The sequence below is a fragment of the Eleutherodactylus coqui genome, chromosome 13 (genome assembly GCF_035609145.1).
Source record: "Eleutherodactylus coqui strain aEleCoq1 chromosome 13, aEleCoq1.hap1, whole genome shotgun sequence".
Classification (NCBI taxonomy): Eukaryota; Metazoa; Chordata; class Amphibia; order Anura; family Eleutherodactylidae; genus Eleutherodactylus; species Eleutherodactylus coqui.
The window spans coordinates 67,219,750-67,234,544 of NC_089849.1; the positions used below are offsets into that span (position 1 = coordinate 67,219,750).

The 14,795-nt window shown below is 43.8% G+C and overlaps 1 protein-coding gene across 1 annotated transcript in view; it reads right to left on the reverse strand.

Moving 5' to 3' along the window:
- Positions 1-8,827: 8,827 nt before the first annotated feature.
- CYGB (cytoglobin) overlaps positions 8,828-14,795 on the reverse strand; it is a 41,215-nt gene continuing 35,247 nt past the window's right edge. Inside the window, exon 3 of the mRNA XM_066587832.1 lies at positions 8,828-10,049. Within this exon, the coding sequence (XP_066443929.1) occupies positions 9,885-10,049 (165 nt within the window). The 3' untranslated portion in view covers positions 8,828-9,884. The remainder of the gene's footprint in view (positions 10,050-14,795) is intronic.

Here is a 14,795-nt window from a genome sequence, read left to right on the forward strand (position 1 = left end):
CACCTCATTCAGAACATGGAGCGGTTGCTTCAGTGGGAGCCGCTTGAAGTACCAACATGGCCCGTCCTCTACCACCTCCACCACCACTAACACTTTCCCTACCCCTTGCTTTCTTCATGTTTCCTTTTTATTTAGGTTTTTTTTTGTTCACTTTTTATTGTAGTTTTATGTAACTTACCACATAACTTTGCAGTTTGCAGAAAATCACTGCTAGCTGTGTAAGGTCTGCAAATATAGTGTAGTAGCCAGACTGGCAGCTTTGAATAACGTCTAAGTTTGCTGACATGCACTGTGTGTATTTGCTGTTTCCCTGGTTGGTTATCTTTTTGTTCTATATTAACATAAAAAGCACTAAATCAACAACTAAATAAGCTACAATCCCTGGGAGTTACGATATGTGAGAACAGAAGGCCCACAGAGTTTAGCTCGTATCTTTGTGAGCTGTTCCTGTTTGTCTCAGCGTAGTTGAATTCTCCAAACCCCACTGCTAGCTGTGGAAAGTCTGCAAATAATTTGTAGTGGCTGGACTGGCGACTTTGAATGACATCTGAGGCCACAAATGGAGAACTGCAATATTCCCCTTGAGAAAGTTGGCCCGATATCGTGCTTGACAATGTGCAAAGCGTTTTTGATTCAAAAGTGCATTGCATCACTTCTGCGATGCTGCAAGAAAAAAAATGGCTAGTGTGAGTGAATCCATTCAGAAGAATTTATTCCATATTTGCGCATGTTTTGTGCACATCACATCGCATAAAACTCGCAGGGGGTTTGTAGTCCGCCGATTATCTGCACAATTATGCAGGACCTTTGATGACGTCACTATCATGTGATTAGGGGCGGGGGAGCATGTAACTCCTTCACTGTCGATGAAGAACTTTTCATGATGTCACTGTCATGTGATCAGGGGTGGAACATGTAAGTCATTCACTCGAGATGAGCATCAGCATCATGTGATCAGCGGCAGAGCATGACAGTGACGTCATCACAGGTGCTTCATCTCCAGTGCTGTGCTGCTTCTGATGCCTGTTGTACGGGATGACAAAATATATGTAGCAGAGCTGTGTGTGTGACGTGCATGTAGCAGAGCTGCGTGGCACCACCAGAAACACTGGTACTATAATTTTCTAATAATTACTAGTAAACACATAAACGTGATGCGGCCACTTTCTCTGGTCCCTCCAATATTACCCCAGTATACAAGCTTTCACACCGGCAGTAATATATCCTCTGTAGAATATCTATCCCCAACAACAGACCACATGGTATTTAGGCATATAAACATGATGATTACATTGTGCCTGTTATATATATGGCAGACATCCAAAGAAACTGCTACCCATATGCAAGATGGAAGACCCTTTCAGTGACATCAACAAGGTGCCCCTGCTGATTGGCTGACTGTTGACCTCTGCTGCAGGCATTATGGGAAATTCGATTTTCCCCAAAAATCGGTTCAGTCTAACCCAATTAGATTTCGCAAGAATCCGGACGATTTTTCGCCCGGATGATCAAGATGAGCAACACTACTTACCTTACACCAGTTTTTTGTGGTGCATTCTAGGGTTCCTCTAGGCCATCCCCCCCTTTCAAGACACAGAATGCTGTCATATTTTGCTTTCTGTGTGTTGTCAGCTAATGAGAACATTGTTGTTCCCATCCAGAGGGTGTGGCATATCTGCAAAGATTCTGCCTGTCCTGCATTACCAGTCTATGACTTGTAAGGAGGTAGCACTGCTACGCTGTACCTTACGATGCTTTAGTAGCATAGCCACCGGGACTTGGCCCCATCTTGTGCACATGTGAGTGACGTGTCCCTACGGTTGAGATGAAGGCACTCAGGAGCCTGTGGTACTTTGGTGTGCTTTGTAATACGATCGTTCCCACCCCCACCCCCCATTCCAGAATGAGTCTGAAAGTTCTGGAGGGGTCTAAAAGAAGGAGTCCTGTGCCATAGCTCAGGAGTGTGTGCAGTAAAAGACTGGATCTGTATGCTATAAGAGCAGCACAAAGGCTACAAGCAAGACAGAGACTCTCCTCTCTACTATCCCACTGACAGCAACATTCCCATCCAACCTTCTCCACTGGCAGCAGCATTCTCCACAATACCACCCCTCCATACTGCCAGTGGAATTGTCCCAAAAATACCTCTTACCCTTATGGCAGCATTCTCTACCTTTCTACCTCCGTCCCACTGGCAGCAGGAAACTCTGAAGCCATCAGCAGAAGTCATCATAGCCATACTTGCAAATAGTCCAAAATTTGGCATGATGGTCCTGCAATCTGGACGATAAGTCCATTTTAGTCTGAATAGATAAGGAAAGTGAATGATTTCAATCATTGTACACACCTGTGAGTCACTGAATGTAAAGGTTATATATTCTACCTTAAACTGCCTCTACAGTGCTGTAGTCACCTGTATAGAACTGGTATCTGACCACTCTATGGACTCTGGGAGTATTATTGGCTTTGTTCATCTTTCTATGGTGGCATAGTATATAATACAGAAGATCAGCAGGTGCAAGTGTCTATAGGGGCTTCTTTGTACACGAAAATATATTTGTTTTCCAACATTTTACAATATACCTTTAAACATTTGATACTTTCATTCAAGAATCATCAGTTGTGAGATTTACTTTTTTTTCTAGTTTCAGATCAAAACTACTTTCCAAGTATTTTCCATTGTAGAGTCCTGGACACTGACCTTAGCTTAGGCTGGAGAGGACTGCAGTTCTGTCAATCATTTTCCTGTGATGTTTTGTGACTTTCTTGATGAGTCCCAAAGCCTTCACTGCCAGATCTAGTTCAAGCATTTTTTTTCTCATTTGCTCTGGAATTTTCTTTGATCATGGATTAGCGCTATCAACTGTTCTTGTAGACAGCTTAACTTTATTTTCAAGGTAAGTTACAATTAATAGATGTAGCAAAGCAGAATTTGTCATTTAACTATATTTTTTATGTGCTGTGGAGGAAGTCGCAAACGTCTGCAGACTTTCTCCACTACAAATTCATGCTCAAAACCTACAACTTCGCCCTCCACCACGCCAAACAAGTCTACTTTACCTCTCTCGTCTCCTCACTATCGCACAACCCTAAACAGCTCTTTGATACTTTTCACTCCCTTCTCAGCCCTAAACCGCAGCCCCCGGTGACGGATCTCAGTGCTGTTGAACTGGCTGCCTATTTCAAAAAGAAAATTGATGACATCCGTCAAGAAATAACCTCCCAATCCCAGACTAGCCCTGACCTTAGTCTTGTCAGCACTGCAGCTAGCTCCTGCTCACTGTCTGTACTCAGACCAGCAACAGAGGAAGAAGTCTCCAAACTGCTCTTCTCTGCTCGCCCCACCACCTGCGCTAGCGACCCTCTCCCCTCACACCTCCTCCGATCCCTCTCCCCAGTGGTCATCTCGCATCTCACCACTATATTCAACCTCTCTCTGGCCTCTGGCATCTTTCCCTCTTCTTTCAAACATGCCATCATATCCCCATTGCTAAAGAAGCCGACTCTTGACGCAACTGACGTTGCCAATTACCGACCCATCTCAAACCTCCCCTTCATCTCCAAATTACTAGAACGGCTGGTTTACTCCCGCCTTGTAAGCTATCTATCAGAGAACTCTCTCCTCGACCCCCTACAGTCTGGCTTCTGACCCCAACACTCCACAGAAACTGCCCTTACAAGGGTATCAAACGACCTACTGTCAGCCAAATCGAGGGGTGACTACTCCCTACTGATCCTCCTCGATCTCTCTGCAGCATTTGACACAGTTGACCACAAACTCCTCCTCAGTATGCTTCGCTCCATCGGCCTAAAGGACACTGCTCTCTCCTGGTTCTCCTCCTACCTATCTGACCGCTTTTTCAGTGTCTCCTTTGCTGGCTCTACCTCTCCTTCTCTTCTCCTTGCTGTTGGGGTCCCCCAAGGCTCGGTCCTTGGCCCCCTCCTTTTCTCTATCTACACAGCCCCTGTTGGACAAACCATCAGGAGCTTTGGCCTCCATTACCACCTCTATGCTGATGACACCCAGTTATACACCTCTTCCCGTGACATCTCTGCACCTTTCCTCCAAAACATCACCAACTGTCTGTCTGCTGTCTCTAACACCATGTCCTCTCTCTACGTAAAACTAAACCTCTCTAAAACTGACTTACTGGTGTTTCCTCCTTCCACCAACCGACCTCCTCCTGACATCTCCATCTCAGTGTGTGGCGTCACCATAACTCCTAGACAACATGCCCGCTGCCTTGGGGTCATATTCGACTCAGATCTCTCATTTACTCCCTACATCCAGTCAGTGGCCCGAACATGTCGGCTGCACCTAAAGAACATCTCAAGAATCCGCTCCTTTCTCACCATAGACACGCTGAAAACGCTTGTTGTTGCCCTCATCCACTCACGGCTCGACTATTGCAACTCCTTGCTGGTCGGCCTCCCCTGCACCAGACTCTACCCTCTACAATCCATCCTGAATGCGGCAGCCAGGCTCATATTATTGTCCAGCCGCTACTCAGATGCCTCTGCCCTGTGCCAGTCACTGCACTGGCTGCCAGTTAAATACAGAATTCAATTTAAACTTATTACCTTCATCCACAAAGCCCTCCACAGTGCAGCGCCCCCCTATATCGCCTCCCTCATCTCAATCCATCACCCAGCCCGGGCTCTCCGCTCGGCAAACGAAACTAGACTGCACACCGCTCTAATTCGAACTTCTCACTCCCGCCTCCAAGACTTCTCCAGAGCAGCACTGGTCCTCTGGAACGCACTACCAAAGCCTACCCGAGCAATCCAGGACTCGAAAAACTTCAGGCGTGCTCTAAAGACGCACCTCTTCAGGGAGGCATACCGCATTCCCTAAACAAACCCCTCTGTACTCCGCCTGATAACATGTTTCCTGACCTACTGACTGCAATCCCTGCTAACCATCATAAACCGCTCCTGCAGTCATATTGATCCTGCCGTCGCATAGCTAAATGTCTGACTGTTGTCTGTATATAGCATCCCTCACTCTCCAGCACGCGATACTGTGCACACCTCCAGCCATTTTACCTTCTGTATCACCCCATTACTTGTAGTATGTAAGCTCGTTGGAGCAGGACCCTCACCCCTATTGTTTCCATCAGCTGATTACGATTGTAACCGTGGTTCTGTAATTTTTTGTACTTTTGTCTTTCTGTATTTCCCCTGTCTATGTAAGCGCTGCGGAATATGTTGGCGCTATACAAATAAAGATTATTATTATTATTATGTGCCATATGCCATTAGGCCGCCTGCACATGGCCGGGTCAGATTCCCCATGCGGGATCGCGCAGCGGAATCCAACTCTGTACCCAGGCGGCGACCCATCGTCCCTTTTCTGCAGTCTTGATAACCTGTGCTGCAGATGTGCCGGCCATTGCGCCGGCACACATGCGCAGTACAGATTATGTAGTGCCGTCGCTAGGCATAATGATGATTCCGGAAGGGTCACTGGGCAGACGGCTTCCATTGACTACAATAGAAGCTGCACAGAATCGCAGCATGCTGCCATTGGAAGGTTGCCAGGGAAGGTGATGAGTTCTTCTTCAATGGAAGTGTTCAAACAGAGTCTGGACAGACATCTGTCTGGGATGATTTAGTGATCCTGCACTGAGCAGGGGGTTGGACCCGATGACCCTGAAGGTCCCTTCCAACTCTACCATTCTAGGATTCTATCTTTGTAATCTAGAAACGAATAATCAATCAATCTCCTTGATTTTCTGGAACGAGATCGTACCATGTCCACTGAGAGGTACATTGAGATAGTCAATAAGCTTAGAGATGCCATAAGGAGGAAGAGAGCAAACAAAAATCTGAAAAGGATCCACATTCACCATGACAATACATGACGACACACATCTCTGACAACAAATCAGGCAATCAGCAAATTGGGCTGTTCGGTGGTGCCCCAATCTTCCCTACAGTCCGGGTCTGGCGTCCTCCAGTTTCTACCTGTTCAGTCCAATGAACGATAGTGGTAGGATAGAGTAGGGTCATCTAATAATTTGTAGATTTGTAAAAAAATATATGAAAAGCTCGAGCAAAGAATGATCAAAGTCCACTTTAATTGAAAATTAATCATTTTAATTTGAAAGTTTCTCAATTCATCATGCCTTACGTATGCAATGAAATGGAATTTTGAACACTGCAATGGTGGTTTCACATCTACATTAGAACCACTGGTCGGAGGTTCTGTCACAGATCCCGCATAAGATACTAGAAGCAAAAGTGTTTCACGCAGCGTTTCTTCTCCTGAATTTAAGGCAGGCCGCTGCGCGGAAAGGGGGGCAGGCCCCATTATACTCAATGGGGACCATCCTGTGCTGTTCGTTTTTGCCCTAGAAGGGAGCCATTTGGGCACAGGGATTCCCCTTTCCTGCTCCCAAACAGAGCAGAAAAAGCGGAATTCCGATAAATGAGTGAAACCACCCTAATACATGCAGGAACCATTTCTAAGGCTGAAAACATAGTGGAAAGTTATTTAATTAATATTAATGACATTTTCATTTTTTCCTTAATCGTGATCAGGAACATTGCCTGATTGTGGCACGCTGACGCGGTAATCATGGTATTCCGTTTGCCCAAATTGTTTTAGAGCCTGCAAATCATTGTATCTGTCCACTGATAACGGAAGAAGAATAAAGTACAGGTCATTCAATATTCCAACATCTTTGGAATTACGTTTTGTGAGTTTTGAGAAAGTCCAAGTTCCACTGTACACATGTGCGATGCTGCATCTAGCATGGGGTACTACAGACATCATTGTCCATGCCTTTGGTTTTTGAATGCTAAAAGAACACTGGTTCAGGTATAATGGGCATAAAAGTGGATCGTAATTTTTGAACGTCTTCTTTCATCGTTCTTCCAGCAACCATGTTTTCTTTGCTCGGCTCTGGAATGAACTGTGACCATTTTTCCATTTAGCTCCCTTCATCAGCACATTCTATAACACTGATCTAATAAATGACAGGTTCTGTTTAAAAACACAACAAAGTGGACTTTGATCATTCTTTCTCTGAACCCATGTTTCAAATTGGGTTTTGTAAACCTGGCAAGACCTCTGCTATATGCATGGAGTCTGTATGGAAGTACAACATATGGGGATCCATAAGGCATCATGTGATATATGCATTCTTCTAGGGTAAAGTAAGTATGTAATATGGTATACCTTGGACCATGCCATAATTGGATAAAAGTCATCTAATGTGGTTCTATAGGGCACCAAAGAAGTCTTTATGAGCCGTAATATAGCTCCGTGTAACTAAGTGATGGTACGGAGCCAGAATGCAGTCATGTGCATAAGCCCTGTGGTGCAAGAATCAAATCGGGCAGTCTCTATGGTTTGTTTTGGTGCTATGTAATAAAATAATTGAACCTATGCCAAAAAAATACATTAAGGCCCTTATGCCCATACCAGCAGGTCATTTTTTTCTGTTTCAATTAGCATATGATCCGTAAAAAATACTCAAAGTTTGTTTTTTTCTAGACATAAACTGGAATGGGTGGCAGAAGCAGAGTATATAGCCTTGGACAGTGTAGCTTTGGACTTACTTGGCTGTGGTTACCAGCTGGTGGCAATTCTATGGTTGCTTAGTGGTTAGCACCATTATGTTGCAGAGCCGGGGTCCTGTGTTTAAATCCCACCAAGGACAACATCTGCATGGAGTTTGTATGTTCTCCCAATGGTCGCAATATAGGGATGAGCTGGCCCTGTCTACTGATGACAGAACCGATGGCCAAATAAGTAGAGATTAAGAGCTGCATTTGTGCAGGAGGCCAGCAGAGACACAGCCACAGAGAACGTGGCAGCAGAGACTACTGAGATAGAGCGACATGAGCAGCAGTGTCCCCAAGCTGGGCAGCAGTGCAGAATGACTTTAAAACGTCATCATGCAATGAGGAAGGAGAGGGAGTCTTCCTTCAGGGACTTCTTCCTGAAAAAGCATGGACAAAGCAAACTGCAGAACACATGAGACGGGACTCCGTCATGACTTTAGTGTGTGCACACTAGGGATGATGACAGATTAGTATAAACTACTGGAACGGCTCACTGAGGGGACTGTAGTTAGTTGGGAATTGTAATGCTACTTTTAAGGTCGACTGGTTTACTAGTTGGTTACAAAATGCAGTCCTAAGCTCTCGCTCATGACCTGAAGGTTGCGGAATCAATCACCACTTGGTTCAGATAGCCGGCTCAAGGTTGACTTAGCCTTCCATCCTTCCGAGGTCAGTAAAATGAGTACCTAGCTTGCTGGGAGGTAAAAGATGACTGGGGAAGGCAATGGCAAACCACCTGCAAAAACAGTCTGCCAAGAAGACGTCACCCTAGGAGTCAGTAATGACTCAGTGCTTGCACCAAGGGACTTTACCTTTATTAGTAAAATACAATATGTTGCGTAAGGTAACATAGTTGGAAAACAATGGAGCAATGTTGGGGGAACAAAGCACTTTGTGGACCCACAAACGTATCCATAAGACAGAAGAATGTCTTTTTGCATCTCCGGCGTCTCGAGTCTGCAATGATACGGAAATCCTAAATCGGTGATGTACTCTGGCACCTACGGTGCAGGAGGCTGTGATGTTGTCATGCCATGGACCTTTGAGAATATAATATGGAGTATGAGGGCAGTGGGTAGTCATGGTTGAGGTTAAAAGTGCTTCATCTCGATGAGGTGTTCCCCTCCTATGAATATGTTGTATGTGACATACAGTTAAAAAAAATTCATAATGTTCAAGTACGAAATCCTCTCCTATGGAGCGAAACCAGTTCCAAGATCATCGACATAACTCATTCACATAGAGGCCAACTCCATTATAGATCCAATAGTATGTTTTTATTTCTATATCACAGTAAAACAGAACATTATATATATGGACAGACACATTTTGACACAATTTGTCACAGGCCAGGTGTGTATACATGTCTATTCTACAATTTCATTCCCACACCACCATCCGAAACATTCTGCCATATAGTCTTAAACTCTTTAGTTGTGGCTTATGGGCTGACTTACTGACATAGGGTGATAGCATATCCCGGCTGATATATTGCAATGTTAATCTGATACTGCTTCTTTATAATATGATAATTTATCCCATACAAATCTAAATCTCCCTGTACATTTGGTCCCGTAGAATCTTTGATAACTGAAGATAAAACGAAATGCCTGGTGCAAATAACTGTACCATGTATACATATTTATATACTGGTTTCATGAAGCCACTTGATCAAATGAGAACCAGCCAAAGCAAGATTATGAGAAAAGAAGAGTAATTGCCATATACAAGTGCATGCCAAGCAAAAAAACGGTGGGGTTGTAACTGAGTCATGAAGCAATGTTAACCCCTTCGTGTACAGGGGCCCGTTTATGAGCTACGGATCTCTTAAGAACCATCTGTTTCTCATGCCTTATAGAACATAGGACACATGGAAAAAAATATGGGACGGAGAATAACAGGGCAAGGACAATCTCAAAATAGCCTGGCTTACAATGCTAGATATTTCCACTGGTAAAAAAAAAAATTACCCTAATGATGTAGATGGAAGCCGCACTGTGAAACGTTAGATCCTCGGAATGATATGTCTCTGCTCCCTCCCACGGAGATTGACCCCGTTCTTTTATCATTTGTCTCTGTTGTATAAACTCTATCTGCTTGTGGCTAGGTCAAATGAACCATATCACGCTTTCCTGCCATATTAAAAATCCCATCCCACCCTGTTTGTAGAGACCCTGTAGATATAATCCCAATGCCCACCCAGCTACCCAAGCCTATTCTCCCCACCACCCGTACTCCCCAGCTTTCCCAGAGATCTGAGATAGCTAGAATCTGAAGTCCTTGGCTTGGCTCTCTCTGGAAGATGGACGTGCTCACACGGAATTACTGGGGTACTGTGTCCAGCCCACCTCCTTGTATGTTGCCAGTACATGACTGCATATGAGGCTCCGTAATTTGCTCCAAGCTAGCTGTACTTCAGGGGTGAAATCTTTGGCAAACGCTTCGGCAATGATCTCCAGTATCACCCCAGTCAGGATCTAGTGCAAAGAATAAGAGGTTAATATTAGAGAGACCCAACAAAAGATCATTAAACAATATTATAATAGGTATATATTTTCACAAAAGGGAAATTCACACTCAACTGTATAGTGAAGCTCCACACTATTACGTTACATGGCATGGAGTCCCTCCAGCAGCCTGTTTGTGTAGCTTATGACATTATCGTAACCTATTAGCTCTCAGGATTAGCTAATTCTGTTGGGAGGATTGGATTTGTTAGGCTGTATTTTAATAAACCCTCTTGAAATATGGTTAAGATAATACAGTACAGATCAAATTCAGAAAGGGACAGGAAGACCATAACAAGTCCAAACCCAGCAGGAAACAACTTTAGCAACGTCAGCTCTGTGCTAAAAGACAGATGCCAGGAACCAGGACAGTAATTGGCATTTCCTCTAACTGCGGAGAATTAGGAGGTGAATCTATGCAGCTGTACAATACTGATCTTATCTAGTGTTGAGTGATTATTGAAATATTCAGGTCTGGAGCGCCCAACCCAATTTGAAAAATTAGGACAGCCAATTCCGACTCCCATTGAAATCAATGGGAATAAAAAGTTGGCTTCACTAACATAGGTGTGTGCTTGCTCTTCTTCTAGGAATATGGTTCAGTTGTTAGCACTGTTGCGTTTCAGTGCTGGGGTCCTAGGTTCAAATCCGATCAATGATAACATCTGAATGGACTTTGAAAACCTCAATTCTGATGGTGCCCTTGGTCATTTTTGAACCTCCTGCACTGTAAAGCAAAAGTGCTAACAACAGAGCCACCACACCTGTCAGTTCCGCTCCAGACTAGGAAAACAATAAGAATAAATATAAAAGCTCTACCCAGATATTGCCTTTGGTAAGATCTGAACAAAGAACTCAAGTACAAATAACTGAGCCATGCTTGGTCTTCCTTTTCTGGGGGAGGAGGAGAAATACAAAGAGAGAAATCCATGCAGATGTTGTGCTTGGATAAATTTGAACCTAGGACCCTAGCACTGCAAGGCAACAGTGTTAATGACTGAGCCACTATGATTGTTCTTCCTTCTTCTTGCTCTTCCTTCTTTATTTGAGAAAGAGAAGAAGAAGAAAGTGAAGGAGAAAGACAATAAGGAGGAGAAGCAGTAATAGGAGGAGATGAAAGAAAGTAAGACAATATTCTCTGCCTTCTTATTTTTCTCCTCCTCCAGAGAAGAAGCTTGGTGGCTTAGTGGCTGGTATTGTTGCCTTGAAGTGCTGGAGTTCTAGGTTCATGGCTGATTATAGACAACATCTGCATGAAGTTTGTATGTTCTCTTGTGTTCATTATTATTGTTCTTCTCCATTTTCTCCTCCTTGGGAGATAGGAAGAAAGAGGTGTAGTGGCTCAGTTGTAAGCAGTGCTCCTTGCAGTGCTGGAGTTCAAGGTTCAAATTTGAACAAGGGCAACATCTGGATTGGGTTTTTATGATTCATCAGCACACCACTAGCTAAAAGCTATACAATTTCTGCATGCTGGGGAATGTTTAATTATTACCTTCTATATTCCCCTACATAAGCTACTGATCATAATTATACAGTCAGAAGAAGTAGCTGTGAACTCCTCTGTTATAAACCCCATTGATTTGCATTGGCGTTTTCAGACACCTATTTTATGCAAGTAAAAAAGCAGCATGCCCAATAGTGGTCTGTATCATGGACCGAAATTGCCCAATAAAGTCTATGGGATCACGTAAAAATGCAAAAGATACGCAGTTACATGTATATTCTACGCATGCTGTCAGGGGATAGTGGGGAAAAAATTGGGACATCAGCCTACTTGCATTTTTTTTTGTGTGCATGAAAAACGCAGTGAACACGGATGCAACATGCGCACAAAAAATGCATACGTACCAAATGTACATATAAACACAAGTAAAAACTCTGCGTATTTCACCGACTGAAGTTGCATACACCTGTGTGAATGAGCCTTAACTAGGAAAGGAGTGCCTGTCAGCCCCTGTAGGCAGTTTCTGTGGTAGGACTCATGCAACAGCATCACACAGACTGAGAAACTGACTAGTTTCAGACAGCATAAACCCAAGTTGATCCTTATTGAGATCACATGACCACCTGTAGAGAAAGAGGCCAGGAGTTGCAGATAGAAAGTAATAACTAACAGTAGCTCACTTACATATATTGTGGTGGTAGCTACATAATAAATAGAAAAAACAAAACAGAGTGGCTCTTTAATGTTCTTGCACTACTGAAACTCAGCACTGGGGTCAGTACCATGTGACTAGTAATTGACACCAGGCTAATACCATACTGCCAACTGTTTTAAATAGTTATTAACACTTTATTTTACTACTTAGAACAATTACAGCCTCCATGCTATTTCATTTTAACATCCGTATAACAGCCGCAGCTTACAGGCTTCCCATGGTCTTACTGAAGTGAACTTGGATCTAAGTTTGGTTCATTAAATCTGTGTTATAAAATCCAAAACATGGCCATAATATGGCTGTCTTAAAGTGGTCTTATAGGAACTATCCAATAACCACCCTTACTAAATATGTGAAAATTCTCTGATGTTCAACTTTTCTCACTGCCGGTTTAGTGGTAGAATGCACATTGTAATCATTCTAGGCTTATTGTAATTGTAATGAACTATCTGGTTTCCTGGTGAGCTAGTGGTAGGCTTGTGTTTATACACAGCAGTCAATCAGAGGAGGCTGAGCTGCAGCCTGAACCAATGAAGAGGTGGGGGCGTGACTCACTGAACCAATAATAATACAGGAGGTAGATTTCAGACTATCTTGGACTCTCTGAACGCAGTGTTGCTAGCTGTAGTCACAGATCACAGCTCTGCTTTAATAGAGCGGAGACATAAAGCAATCAAGAAGAAATGGGAAAAACATATAATAGCTATACATAGTGATAATATAGGATTTTGAGCAAACAACTGAACATCGTAACATAATATGTAAGGCCAAAAAAAGACATATGTCCATCCAGTTCAGCCTGTCACCCTCAATGTTGATCCAGAGGAAAGCAAAAAAAAGAAAACCATGAGGTAGAAGCCAATTTTCCTCATTTGAGGGAAAGCATTCTTTCCTGACTCCAATCTGGCAATCGGAATAATCCCCGGATTACCGATCCTTTTGAAGTAATTAATGATTATAACATATAATGTTGTATTGCTCAAGAAAGGAGTCCAGGCCCCTCTTAATCTCTTCTTTCAAATTTGCCATCACCACGTCCTCAGGCAGAGCGTTCCATAGTCTCACTGCTCTTACAGTAAAGAACCCCCTTCTATGTTGATGTAGAAACCTTCTTTCCTCTAATGTACAGTCACAGTTACAGTCACAGTCCTGGGTGCAAATAGATGATGGGAGAGATCTCTGTATTAACCCCTGATATATTTATACATAGTTATTAGGTCACCCCTCATTAAAAAATTCCTATTTTGATAGCCTCTCTAGGTATTGTAGTCCACCCATTGCATTTATTACTTTAGTTGCCCGCCTTTGTACCCGCTCAAGCTCTGATATCTCCTTAACACCACCAGGTATTTTTAAATGGAGCTCACATACTGAAAAGGTTGCAGACAATCGTGACCTTTCAGTTTGTCCTTATATTGGGATGTTTTGATACCGGCAATGTCGGATCCCCTGAATGTAATGAAATACTACTCAATTTAAATGGAACCTGTCACCACGTTTATGCTGTCTGAACTACAGGCAACATGAGTTCAGGGCAGGCATATATGTTTTATTCTGAAAGACTGACAGATTCAGAAAACTCATACTTTCAAAATCCACTCAGAGAGGGGCTCAGACACTGGTGTAACTATAGGGGATGCAGGAGATGTGGTTGCACCCGGGCCAAGGAGCCTTAAGGGGCCCATAAGGCCGCTCTTCTCCATATAGGTAACCCAGTACTATGAATAAAGCATTAGTTTGGGGCCCTGTTACAGGTTTTGCATTGGGGCCCAGAAGCTTCAAGTTATGTCTCTGCGTTAAGGAGTTAAGAGAAGTTGGGAGGCCCCAAGATAAACTTTTGCACCTGGGCCCATGAGCCTTTAGTTAGGCCCCTGGCTCTCAGAGTAACGGTGGAGGGATCAGGCTAGCCTCTCCCCTCTTGGTTCCGCTAGACTGAAAAGTTTCTCACTATAAACTAATAGGGAAAGACCTGTCAGCCTAGCCAATCCAGGTGGGAAGAGGCCGACCTGGCCCCGCAACTGCGACTCTTTGAGAGTATTTCAAGCTATGCTTTTTCTAAAGTGCCACAGTGTTTCCAAATAAAACATACATACCTGCAATGTAAGTGCCTGTCCCAAGTTCCTGCTGCCTGTGATTTGGAGAGCAGCAACCTGGTGACAGATTCTCCTTAACTCCTTAATGCCATTAGACGTACGTTTACATTCTGAAAGGATGGTAGTTAGCACAACAGGAGGTAAACTTGTGTAGGCTCAGAAGCGAGCTCGCACTATTCCGCAAGAGGAGCTGTAAGCCAGCCTCCCGATGGAAGTGAGCCAGCACCATCCCGCAACAGGATAGCCAGCCTCTCGCTGCAACAGCGGGGATGAATGAGAACTACAATTCCCCGTTCTTAACCCTTTGCATGTCACTATCAATGTACATCATGGAGGAGCGATGGGTTGCCATGGCAAACGGACGCCATACACTGGTATCCAGGCCTGCCATGGCCTGTGATCGCTATTGTGAGTGATAATGCATTGCAGTACAGATGTACTGCAATGCATTATCACAGCGATCA